At 36.7% G+C, this 12431-nt stretch overlaps 1 protein-coding gene across 1 annotated transcript in view; it reads left to right on the top strand.

Annotated features, from left to right (window-relative positions):
• The first annotated feature begins 38 nt into the window (after nucleotides 1–38).
• epsti1 (epithelial stromal interaction 1) overlaps nucleotides 39–12431 on the top strand; it is a 42017-nt gene continuing 29624 nt past the window's right edge. Inside the window, exons 1-6 of the mRNA XM_056465707.1 lie at nucleotides 39–213; nucleotides 3530–3613; nucleotides 3705–3778; nucleotides 3855–3938; nucleotides 5370–5443; nucleotides 8136–8223. Coding sequence (XP_056321682.1) covers nucleotides 204–213; nucleotides 3530–3613; nucleotides 3705–3778; nucleotides 3855–3938; nucleotides 5370–5443; nucleotides 8136–8223 — 414 coding nt within the window. The 5' untranslated portion in view covers nucleotides 39–203. The remainder of the gene's footprint in view (nucleotides 214–3529; nucleotides 3614–3704; nucleotides 3779–3854; nucleotides 3939–5369; nucleotides 5444–8135; nucleotides 8224–12431) is intronic.

The following is a 12431-nucleotide window of genomic DNA, read 5'->3' as shown; positions in this document are numbered from 1 at the left end:
CAGAGTTGTTTGTGAAAAATCCTGACTTTACGTAAGAAAACATGACTTACGTCCAACCTTGGTTTAGACGCATTGCTGGCACATGAGACAGCTGATAAGTTCGCAGACTGAGCCGGAAACCAAATGTACCTAATTCATGCCTTTTCCCACACAGTGCTGATGGATTCACCAAGATACCACCAAATGAATCAAGACGGAGCAAAATGCTGAGGAGTAAGTCATGACACAACTGTTGTTGCATATTCCATCTTCATCTGATCCAGATGTTTCTCTAATTGTTACCATCAGGTGTCATTTCAGCATGTTTATTTGTCAATGCAAAGAGAAGACAGATTTCCTTTGTTGTTGTTGATGTTGTTGTTGTTGTTAATGTAGCTAAATATTATCTTTAGGTTGGAAAACACTCAACCTCCTATATATATATATTAGGATATATTAGGTTGAGCCCCGTTTATTTTTTTCCCCAATTTCTGTTTAACAACGAGCAGAATTTTTTTTCAACACATTTCTAAACATAATAATTTTAATAACTCATTTCTAATAACTGACTTATTTTATCTTTGTCATGATGACAGTAAATAATATTTTACTGGATATTTTTCGAGACACTTCTATACAGCTTAAAGTGACATTTAAAGGTTTAACTAGGTTAATTAGGTTAACTAAGCAGGGTAGGGTAATTAGGCAAGTTATATTGATGGTTTGTTCTGTAGACTATGAAAATGTAGCTTAAAGGGGCTAATAATTTTGACCTTAAAATGTTTTTTAAAAAATTTAAAAAACTGCTTTTAAACTACCAGAACTAAAACAAATAAGACTTTCTCCAGAAAAAAATAATATTATCAGACGTACTGTGAAAATTTCCTTGCTCTGTTTAACATCATTTGGCAAATATTTAAAAAAGAAAGAAATTCCAAGGTTGGCTCATAATTCTAACTTTAACTATATATATATATATATATATATATATATATATATATATATATATATATATATATATATATATATATATATATATATATATATATATATATATATATATATATATATATATAATTGCAGCACTTTTCAGAGTAATAGAGTTGTTTCAGTGTTTATTAATACAAATAAATATGTAAGTTTCCTCACACTACTTTTAAATTCCTAACATAAATTTTGTGCATGATTACCATGCTTATAATCGAAGTTGTTGTGTTTTCTTTTTTCAGTTTACCTAAAGTGATTTTGTTAATTATACCTATTGACTATAAAATATGACTGGAATGTGATTTTAAATGTGCTTTACTAACTAGTTGCCCATAGTTTTCGATTTACGTGTTTTCCCGTTTATTTCCCCATTTAAACAGCATTGTGTGGGCTTATTACTTGTAGTTTATTTGTAATTAGCATTGTTAAAATACCATAAATATTTATATACCAGCTGATTTATCATGAAACTAAATTTCAGTTCATAATTCAAATTTACAAAATGAATATTTTTTTTTATAAACTCATACGTATAAATGATTCAGACCAAATTACTAATGATTGTTAAATGAAATCTATGTCATCAGCTGAAGTGAAATCAATTTGCTCAAGTGGCACAGAAACAGAATCTAAAATTATATTTAAATGTATATACACTGAAAGTTTAAGTTTAAAGGTATTAATGTATTTATATTGCAATTACAATTAAATATTTGTTTTATTAAAAATTGATGTTTTAAATATAAAATTCTGATTATAGAAACATGGACTGTTGGGGGGGCGGGGGATGGGGGGGGTTAAAAATAGGACTACTTTAAAACTTGAAATTAGGTTTTCTAGTTTGCGGAATCTCTTAATGAAAAAAGCATAACTCTATGTTGCTTAAAGAGAAGAGCAACAACAATGAGTAAACTACAGAGATACAGTACAAGCTGTGCAGTGTAATTACTAGTTACGACACACAATTAAATACATATTTTGCAAGCTAGAGCAAACAAGGAAGCTCCTGTCAAGGACTGACAATACAATAATAGTCTTAGGCGCTGATCCTTCCTTTAACAAATGGCCAGCGAATCCATGTTGCAGGGTAGGTTATTGCATTGATCATCAGAAAAATGACAGGAACAAACACGGCACAAGGTTGGCTTAGCTATACTGTGGTATTGTTGTGAAAATGAACTTTAACCATTTATTGCCCATACCAGCATCTCTAGGCATCTCACAGTGATCGCTCCTCCTCAGTCATCATCAATCCCCTTCCCCGCACTCTGCTAGTGTTTGAAGAGCAGGGCGGGTTCAAGTTTACCCAAGTCCGGTGCCTTAGATTCGGCAAGGTTTCGTATCGATGTCAATACAAAACAGCTAAAGATTTGAAATCATGACGGTTCGTATATCATTTTTGGAAAGGGGGAGGGGGGTTAAACATGATACAATTTTTTTTATTTAAACCCTAGCTGGATGTTTTCATTTACTTACAGCTTTGTTACACACTGCATGGAAGGTAATTCCAAAAATTCATAATAGGGGCTTTTTAAATTGCTTTGTCATTTTTATTTGCTGTGGTTCAGGATTCATGTTTAATATTCATTTATTCATTCATTCATTTTCTTTTCGACTTAGTCCCTTTATTAATCTGGGGTCACCACAGCGGAATAAACCGCCAACTTGTTGGTGTGGGTTTCCTTCTGGTGCTCCGTTTTGCCCCACAGTCCAAAGACATGCGCTATAGGTGAATTGGGTAAACAAAAGTAGCCACAGTGTATGTGTGAATGCGAGAGTGTATGGGTGTTTTCCAGTACTGGTTTGCGGCTGGAAGGGCATCTGCTGTGTAAAACATATGCCAGAATAGTTCATTCTGCTGTGGCGACCCCTGATAAATAACAGCCGATTCGAATGTTATCACTCGATTGAATGGGCATTATCAGTGGTTATCAGCTGATAGACAAGGGCCAGTAGGGGCTTTCTGCACCTTCTGCGGCTGTTATCATCCGTTCACATAGTTAATCAGCTATAGATCATGGCTGCGGTTTGAAGGTAATGAGAATTATTTATATTATTTATTAAATTCAGCATTAATTGTATTTTATCAAAGTCTACCTCTACCCCAACCCTAAATCCAACCGTCACAGTAATTTAAAAACAGATCTGGATCTGGAGTCTTCTCTATTAATATAGCTGATTAACCATGTGGATGGATGATAACAGCCTTCTAAGCCTACCAGTAGGCACAGAAGGCCCCTACTGACCCATATCTATCAGCTGATAACCCCTGATAACGGCCATTCAATTGAGTGATAACATTCAAAGCAGATGCAAATAAGACACTAAGCCAAAGGAAAATGAATGAATGAAATGTTCATTCAGTGTGAAAAGGAACAAAATTGTTGGCATCACTGTCCCATAGCACTCGTTTTACCTAGAAACTGCAGAGAAACTGCATGTTCAACTACGTTTTTGCGATTTTCACAAAAATTCAGGCTGAAGCATGTATTTCAACCCTTTGTTTCAAAAACTTCCAGTTGCCATCCCTAAGTTGAAAAAACACTTCCATTCCTTTTTGCAGTCTCACAGCAAGAAGAAGAGGATCTGAGGAGACTGAAGGAGGAGAATCGTCCCGGTCCCATTCATCTGACTCCAGAGAGACTAGGTAATGCAGAGATGAAATACATGTTAGTCTTGATCTTGAGAAAAGAAAAGCAGTTGAGCCTCTAAAGCTGCAGATGTATTCATTCTCGCAGGTGGCGAGGTTTCATTGGAAGAAGTCAGACAGAAACAGTGGGTGGATGCACGCCAGTCAAAGATTAAAAAAAAGGTTTATGAGTTTTATTTCCCAAATACTTTATGTGTGTTGTTTAGCGTACTTAAGATATATTTGAAAATCCCTACAGGTCAAAAAGGAGGACATGGATCGAATGAAAAGACAGGCAGAGGAAGAAATGTATGAGAAGATGAAGACCAAACAGCGAGACGAGGTACAAGACATTGTTTACATCTGACTTTTTACAGCAGTTCTGCAGGGCATTCTGTGACTCTCATACATCTGCACAACTTCATCTGGTCTTCTGGCTTGTGTTTGAATTGAGTGCTGTTTTTATGATGCCTTTGTAATTCAGACTTTATAACTCCAGATGTCACTGCAGGCAGCATACGAGTTATCATATTCTCTGCAATTAAATGAGATATTAGACTTCAGCCTTCAGTGCTGCTGCCGCATTAGGTTGTGTGATTGATGAGTTCAATTATTCCAGCGGCCACAAACACCAAAGTTCCTAAAATATGCTCTGCTTGCCAGATCTCAACTTTTAGGGATCTAATCTTAGGATAAGTTGAAAAAGATTTAACTTTATTTTAGTTGTCCACAATACAAGAAAAAAGCTAATTAAATGCTGTCTGCATCAAACAAGAAGTGCAAAAGAATGATTGTGGTGTTAATAAATGAGTAACACTCTATTTTAAGGTGTCCTTCATGTTCCATGTATATGCTGTAGTAATTACAGTTCATTATTGTATCCATAATTACATGCAACTAACCCTTTACCTACTCACATTGTAACTCTAAACATGTAGTAACTACAGTATATGTGATTAATTATTATTCCATCCATTCATTCATTAGTTTTCCTTCGGCTTAGTCGCTTTATTTATCAGGGGGCGCCGCAGCGAAATGAACTGCCAACTTATCCAGCATATGTTTTACATAGCGGATGCCCTTCCAGCTGCAACCCAGTACTGGGAAACACCCATACCCATTCATTCACACTCATACACTACGGCCAAATTAGTTTATTCAATTCCCCTGAAGCGCATGTCTTTGAACTGTGGGGTAAACCGGAGCACTCAGCGGAAACCCACGCGAACATGAGGAGAACATGCAAACTCCACAGAGAAATACCAAGTGACCCAGCCGATATGCAAAATATGTCCCAGGAGCTACGATTTTTTGCAGTTTTTGTTTCCACGAATCCATCAGAGGTTGCTGTGTACGCTTTTTGAGATCTCTAATTTCTCTCGCAAGTGCCATTCATGCTTGCTGCTCTCCTGTAAATCCACCAGAGGCCGCTGTCGACTGACTGACTTACTGACTGCCAACCGACCGATCCCCCAACCCTCCACCTTCCTTAAAAAACAAAACAAAAAAAACACAGTACTATCGGAAACATCTTTCATTACATGCATATTGTACATTCTGTCTTTTGTTAGGAGAATATAATTTGATCTGACAATTCAAACGAACATTAATCAAACAAAACAATTGATATTTTGCAACAAAAAAGGAACACAGAGCCACAATGTTTAAACCTATATTCAATGGATTATCTTAAAGTTCATGTTGCATATTAAGCAGAGATTGGACAAAGCATGTAAACATCTGCACTCATCATTTTTGATGCATTGAATTGCAGGCCAATAAGCTAGAAATGAGGAGAAAGCAAGAAGACGAAAGGAGAAAGCAGCAATACCAACAAGACAAGCAAAAGTATGTCAACATTTTTCTTGCATCTTTCTAGGTTGACTGTGTGCTTTGTTTAAAGGAGGAAATAGGGTGTTAAGCTGCTATTGGCAATTACCCAAGACAAAGAAAAGAAAAGAAAAGAAAAAAAGCGTGAATGCACAGGTTTACTGTTTGCCAAGTTTAGCAGAAAACATGTCGTTGTTTAGAGCTCCTGGCACGAGATGATTGAAATCACAGGCAAGGAATCCTACAAGTTATTGAAATCATTGTTTCATCTTATCTGTGATGTTGGCAGTGAAACTTCTGTCATCATTTACCCCCATGTCAATGCAAATCCACATGACTTCAAAATGAAACAGAAGGAGAAATGTGTTTCTCATGCTGCTCTTTAAATCAATGAAAATGCTTTCTAAATCAATGAAAGCAAACAGTGACCAGAAGGCTGGAAATTGAGTAAATAAAAGCATCAGAAGAAATGTAGTTTATATGTAGTGCAATTCTGCACTATCATCTATTGTTTTTAACTCTATAATTGTTTTGTGTAAGAACCGTTCATTCATTCATTCCAAAGCGGAATGAACTGCCAACCTATCCAGCATATGTTTACTCAGCGGATACCCTTCCAGCTGCAACCCAGTACTGGCAAACACCCATACGCTTACATTCACACACCTACACTACAGACAATTTTGTTAACCCAATTGACCCACATGTCTTTGGACTGTGGGGGAAACAGGAGCCCCCGGAGCATTTCAGGACAATGAACTACATCTGTAATACAGCCTAAAGTGCATGATATGTGAACTAATGCATGTTAGTTTAAGCTAACTTAGATTGTAAAAACATTTATATTCTACTACTCTCTGATGATTTAAAGTGCTTCTTTTATCTGTACTTTTATGGAAAAAAGAATCTACTAAATGAGTAAATGTAAATTTTCAACTACTTTTGGTGGTCAAGTATTCGCAATTTATAACAAAATACATTCTGATGTATTCACGCCAACCTTTGCGTGCTAATATGCAACCTTTATGATATTATAAGATAGAAATTTGGTTGGCGTCAGAGTTGGGTGTAGAGTGTTCCACAGTAACGAGTTACTGTTTTCTAATTTTGGAGTGCCGTAATATAAGAATTACATTTTAAATTTGTGTAATTTGATTACAGTTACTAAAGTCAATGTAATTCATTACTTACGTTACAAAAATTACTTGCGATTTAAAATTGCTGGAGACACGAGCTGAAATGTTTGCTGTCAAGAGTAGTTGCTTCTTCAAGTGGAAATACAGACATTACTTTGATTTCATTGAGCGTAAAAACTAAAATATTACTGTGGAATGCAGTCTATGTCCAGTCTCTAAAGAACTTTTGACTGCTTTTAACTTGACCAGCAACTTGTTCAAGCATTGTACGACAAAACTCGTCACCTAGGAGGACACCGGCAGCCCAACTCAGCCTAAACAGGCTAAATTGGATTTATGTGCCAGATCGAGAGTGAAAGTATCTTCTGAATGTGAAGAGAAGTATAGCTGCTTATAGGGCCGTTCACATATCGCATCTTTTGCGTGTGCATATTGCGCATGCTTTTATTTCCCAGGTGCGCCCAGGAAACCGTTAGTCACTTGACAAGAACTGACCAATCAGCTTCATACGTTGTATGGAATATACTGTACACATTTCGTTAGACTAATTACCTCTTAAAAACACCCAAACACTGCAGTGCTTTTTCATACTATTGATGTCAATGGTTACAGGTATCCAGTATTCTTTATCTCTTCATTTGTGTTAAAAAAAGGACAAACAGGTTTGGAACAAATAAAGTAATGCGAAGTTACGCTGACAAGAGGGGTGCGGATCCAAACGCAGGTTTATTAAGAATGGTCAGGCAAGTAACGATCAACACAGGGGCAAACAGATGTTTACAGGGAATCCAGAGTCGTAGTCAAATACACAGGCGATAGTCAGTACAGGCAGGCAGCAGGCAACATAAACAAACAAACAAGGTGAGGGTCAAAAACACAGCAACAATGCATGGAAACTGCGTCGTAATGTTCTCAAAATTGTACAACAAGACTCAGCCACAATGTGTGTGTGTGTCTTTATAGTCCTTGTAATCAGTCTTTGAGTAGCTTAGCTGTGTCTGCGTGTGTCTCATCACCAGAACTAGGAACAGGTGTGTGTGTGTGTGTATGCGAAGTGCATGAATGGAGTTGTAGTCCATAATGTGGCTGATTTGTAGTCCGTTAGCAAACTGTGTTTACCAGCGAAGTGAATGATGAGAGAAAAAGTTTTGGGTGAACTTTTTAAGTCTTGAATATGTCAAGATGCTGTGATCAACTCATTGTAATGATTTTCAGTGAATATTAAATTACTAAAGGAGCTGCAGTTTGTTTTGTATTTGTATAGTTATATTTTATTTGTTTTAAAAGTAACTTCAAAGTAAAGTAATTAGTAATCTGATTACTTTTTAAATTAAGTAATTAGTAATGTAATAATTTTTCAATAGTAGTCAGTAATTTGTAATCTCTTACTTTTTTAAAGTGACTTACCCAACACTGGTTACCGTTTTGAAAAACAGTGCACTTTTTTGTAATTTCTGGAAGAAAGACGCTAAAATGGGTTTGGAACAACATGCGGACAAGTGAATGACAACAGAGTTTTCATTTGTTTGGATGAACTATCCCTGTAATCACAATTATGTTCCTTCCTCCTGCAGGAAAACCGAGGAGTTTCTTCAAAGATTCGAGAGGTCCTCCAGTACCGTTTCCATGGCAGCCAGCAATTCCATACCAGCATCATCCTGGGTAAGACAGAGGCCAAAAATGCATTGTGTGCTCCATAGGCCCAAGTTCAAGCCTCTTGTGCATAGCTGTGGCGCTGAGGTTAGAGCCCGAGGCACTGGAATAATTCACACCAATTGATCTGACTTTGATGCATGTTTTCAAAGTAAACAGTCCTCGCTCGGGAGCTTTCAATGACATGACACGTTGGACTGCAGGGAGGAATTGGCTTGCTGCAGAGCTTGTTTCCCTCCAAATGATCTCCTCATTAGCCGCACACAATCAGAGAGCCTTCGAAGTTGTAAACATGTAGCTTTCCTGTAGCTTTTAGCCAGCTAGCGCAGAGACGCAAGTGTTGCTTCTGAATGGTGAGGCAAGCAGAGTTCAGGGGACTTCCCAGAGTTCACAGCGAGCACAAAAGCAAGAGAGGGGTCTGTGAGAATGCAACAAAAAAGAGTCTGGTGTGGAATAACCTGTATGGTTTGAGCAAAAGTACCGGGAAAGGAGCCAGACTCTCAGCCTATGATATAAACAGTCTGACAGGATGTGTTAATTAATGCTAACCTCCACAAATTTACAGCTTCAGATCAGTAGTATAATTCTGCGGTTACCAAAAAAATAGATAAAGATCATGCTTTGTTTTTATTTATGTTTTTTTAAGAGACTTAAAAGAGACTTTTGATGAATCACAAACGGTACAATGATTTCAACAATGCCAGTGGCAGGAGAAATTCCTTTCTTTATTAGAAGGTAATGATTACTCCTTGGAAATGATTTTTAAAAGATTTCGCTACAACAAAAACCCAACGTAGGCTCATTCTGAAAATGTAGCCATATATACATTTCTGGAGATTGAAAATTATATAACCAGAGGTACGTATGGCTGCATTTTGTCTTTAAAACTAACGCTACGGGGCGCTGACGCAGTTCCTTTTCGCACTAGCAGCTGACCGCTCCTTATGGATGGTTCTCTCGTTGTTACCAGTTTGTCCTGTGGCTGGCAGCATACACTGGTGAATTTCAGATGCAGAGATAAGTTTACCATGACAACGGGGTTCGAGTATGGCTAAGAAAGCTTCCAGAAAGTGGGTGAGTCAAAAACAGAAGCCAAAAAGTAAAATAAACAACTAAATAACAGGGTGAGAATGTGGTAAAATTTGAAAACGTGGCAAAAATCAGGCTTTCTTTTTCTGAAATGCTTTCTAAATTTGTCAGTTGGGTTTAGTGAAGTGGGTGGGCGGGTCAATCGGTGCTTTAGAAAACCCTATTAGTTGGGTTTAGGGAAGAAGGAGGGGGGTCAGTCGATTGGTCAGTCAGTCAGTCATTCAGTCAGTCAATAAGTCAGTTGACAGCGGCCTCTGGTGGATTTACGTGAGAAGAGCAGGCACGAATGGCACTGGGCGAGAGAAATTTGAGATTTCAAAAAGCGTACACAGCAGCCTCTAGTGGATTCATGAAAACATAAACTGCAAAAAAATGTAGCACCTGGGATGTCTTTCGCGATTTCCAGAAATGTATATAGGGTTACGTAATCAGATTGAGCCTGGGTTGAATTGTTCTCTGATGTCTACAAGGAAGGTTCGTGACAGAGGTAAGTGTAAAAATTCTCCAGAAATGGTTGTACATGTCCTTTCCTCACCCTAGGAATTCGCTCTTATATGATATGGTTGGTTTTTTATCAATTTGAAAGGGTTCTAAATATTAATGAGCTCTGCTTTAATGCTTAGGCAGCTCATGTCATTGCCTGGCGATCACAGAGTGTGACGTTCTCTGAAATACGCACATGCAAAATAATCATGCTTCAGTTGTTAAAAAAATATCAAATTGAGTAAATTCCTTATTAAATATGTTCAATTAAAGCGATAGAGAGGTTTATTTTAGCTAGAAGGAGTAAATGAGCTGTCTTTATGCCATCAGAGTAACCTAGTTTGCTACAGAGTTGTGTTGTGGTTGAAATTATTCTAAATTATAAATATATTCCACAAAAAGAGCCAACAGAGATGTATTTAGAGTTGTATTTTTGTGGGTTTAATGCACATAAAAAACAGAGGCAAGAATTAATATCGACCTTTACATAAACAGATGTCAAAGACGTTTATCAGCTTTCTTTAACTCCAGAAAAATCCCAGTAAGAGCTGAGTGATATGACTTGATGCATAAACGTACATTACACACTTATATTCAGCCATTTACATGTGTCTGTTGCCACAATACAAACATATGCGCCAACTTTCGATTAAACACATTAAACAATTAATCAAAACGTATGCATCTTTTCTTATGCTTCCTTACTTTCCTTTGAAGCCGTTTTCAAAATAAGAGTCTCAGATATATATTAAGTATAATACAAGCTTAGATTGACGTAAAATAAAGGGAAAAAATATTGTTCTATTCTCACTAGAAAACATTAAGTGCTGCCTGCATATTAATGATCCATTGTGAATGATTAGAGTCTATTTTTCACCGGGATCTATTTTGCACACTTATCGGATTTACACAAGAATGAGTAAACAATGGTCTTTAAGGCTCACTGTATGTCATTTCCCTGTACTGAACTCTTACTATTTGGCTATGCCTAGATAAATCCAAATTTTCTTTCTCTGGCACCTTTAAATGTCCCCTCATGTGCCTTGAAATGTGCAGCATTGTTTAATGTGTGACATAATTACAACAGAAACACGAAGATAAATTGAGACATGGTGTAGCCACTCCCCCTTTAATAGATAACCAATAGCATTTCATTTATATCACAGCTCTTTCATTCACATTCGTTGAGCTAAATCACATCTGACTTGACAGACACAGTCTACAGTAGCAAAGCTGAGTCTGTTTAACAGTTTTTCAGCTGTAAAATATTGACCTTATTGTTCATGTATGAGCGGGCGCAATCATTGGAATTTTTGGCTTGAGATTTCCAGTCTCATTCAATTTCATTTATTTTCAGACGTTAATAATGGCTTGTTAAGCTGTTTGATGTTGCAAACTGATATTTTATGTACAGTATAGTCATAAACACACTTGTTTGTAGAGCAAGTAGTTTAAGCTTTTTCTGCCATTTATTATTCCTAGCCATTTCTCCTATAGGCAGTTGAAAAGTTCTAAAACAATCACAAAAACAAGCGCACTTCCACACTGACGAATAGTGTGCTGATTGTAATTGTGCACAGTACATTTCAACATTGCTGCCATTGGGGTTTTTGGTAAAATATGTGGTCCTTCACACAGTGTATGTGTGAAGCCCACAGTTTGACATCAGCAAACGGACTGCCACTCCAAATACAGAAGCAAATGTTTGAAAAAAAGAGTTTGATTTTCAGACAAACTAGTTTTTTTTTCAGTGGATTAACTTGAATGTATTGTTCACTTTTAGAAAAACAGTGTGAGCTGGAAAAATAAACATTGTAAGTTTAGTTTTCACATGGACTTTAATGTTTTAAGTTCTATTGCACCTCTGTTTTCATCACAATGCGTGTCTTAAACTACACACTCACACCACTCACATTTAAGACTATGTTCCCATTCAGCTATTTTTATGCTTATTTTGGATATGCACATAAAAAATCGGTTGATGGAAACGCCAAGATGTGCATAAATTTTGAGAATTCCTATAAAAACTTATGTGCATAGCTGAGTAGGATGAAACTTTTTATTCGATAAGAAAAGATGCACATAAACTGCGATGCAAACACTTTTACTGAACAAATTCCAGTATGCGTATTAAAAAAAGTCATGTGATTTTGTTATAAGAGATTATGTGATGATAAAAATGTGTGTGAAGGGACAAACCAGCAGGCTGAGCACATTGTAAAACATCTGGAATGTTGTTTTGGTCATTCTAAAACGCCTTAACCATTTCAGTATTAGTATTATTATATTATTAATTACCTCCAGAATAGTCAAAAGCATCTGTGTTCCGCATCTCACGCCTTAAAACGCCACCATGCATTCATTGTGTGTCAGCAATGTCTTGTGAGACGTAATTTATTAAATAAAGAAAAGATTCACGCAGCTTCTCATACTGCAGTAAATTCCCTTTTTATATTTGATATTTGGGGCTAGTTAACCAGAAAGTGACAATTTTTTTTTCTCTTTACCTCATTGTATGGAAACCCTGCTTTATTCGCACGTCTTACAGTATATATGATATTTCAGTTTGGCACATAAATTTAATTAGGATTTTTCGGATGGAAACATAACTAATAACCAACCCAGGCTTATTCTGAAAATGTACC

This window comes from Danio aesculapii, chromosome 9, assembly GCF_903798145.1.
Source record: "Danio aesculapii chromosome 9, fDanAes4.1, whole genome shotgun sequence".
Lineage (NCBI taxonomy): Eukaryota > Metazoa > Chordata > Actinopteri > Cypriniformes > Danionidae > Danio > Danio aesculapii.
The sequence above is the reverse complement of the archived record's forward strand: the minus strand, read 5'-3'. Positions and strand labels throughout refer to the sequence as shown.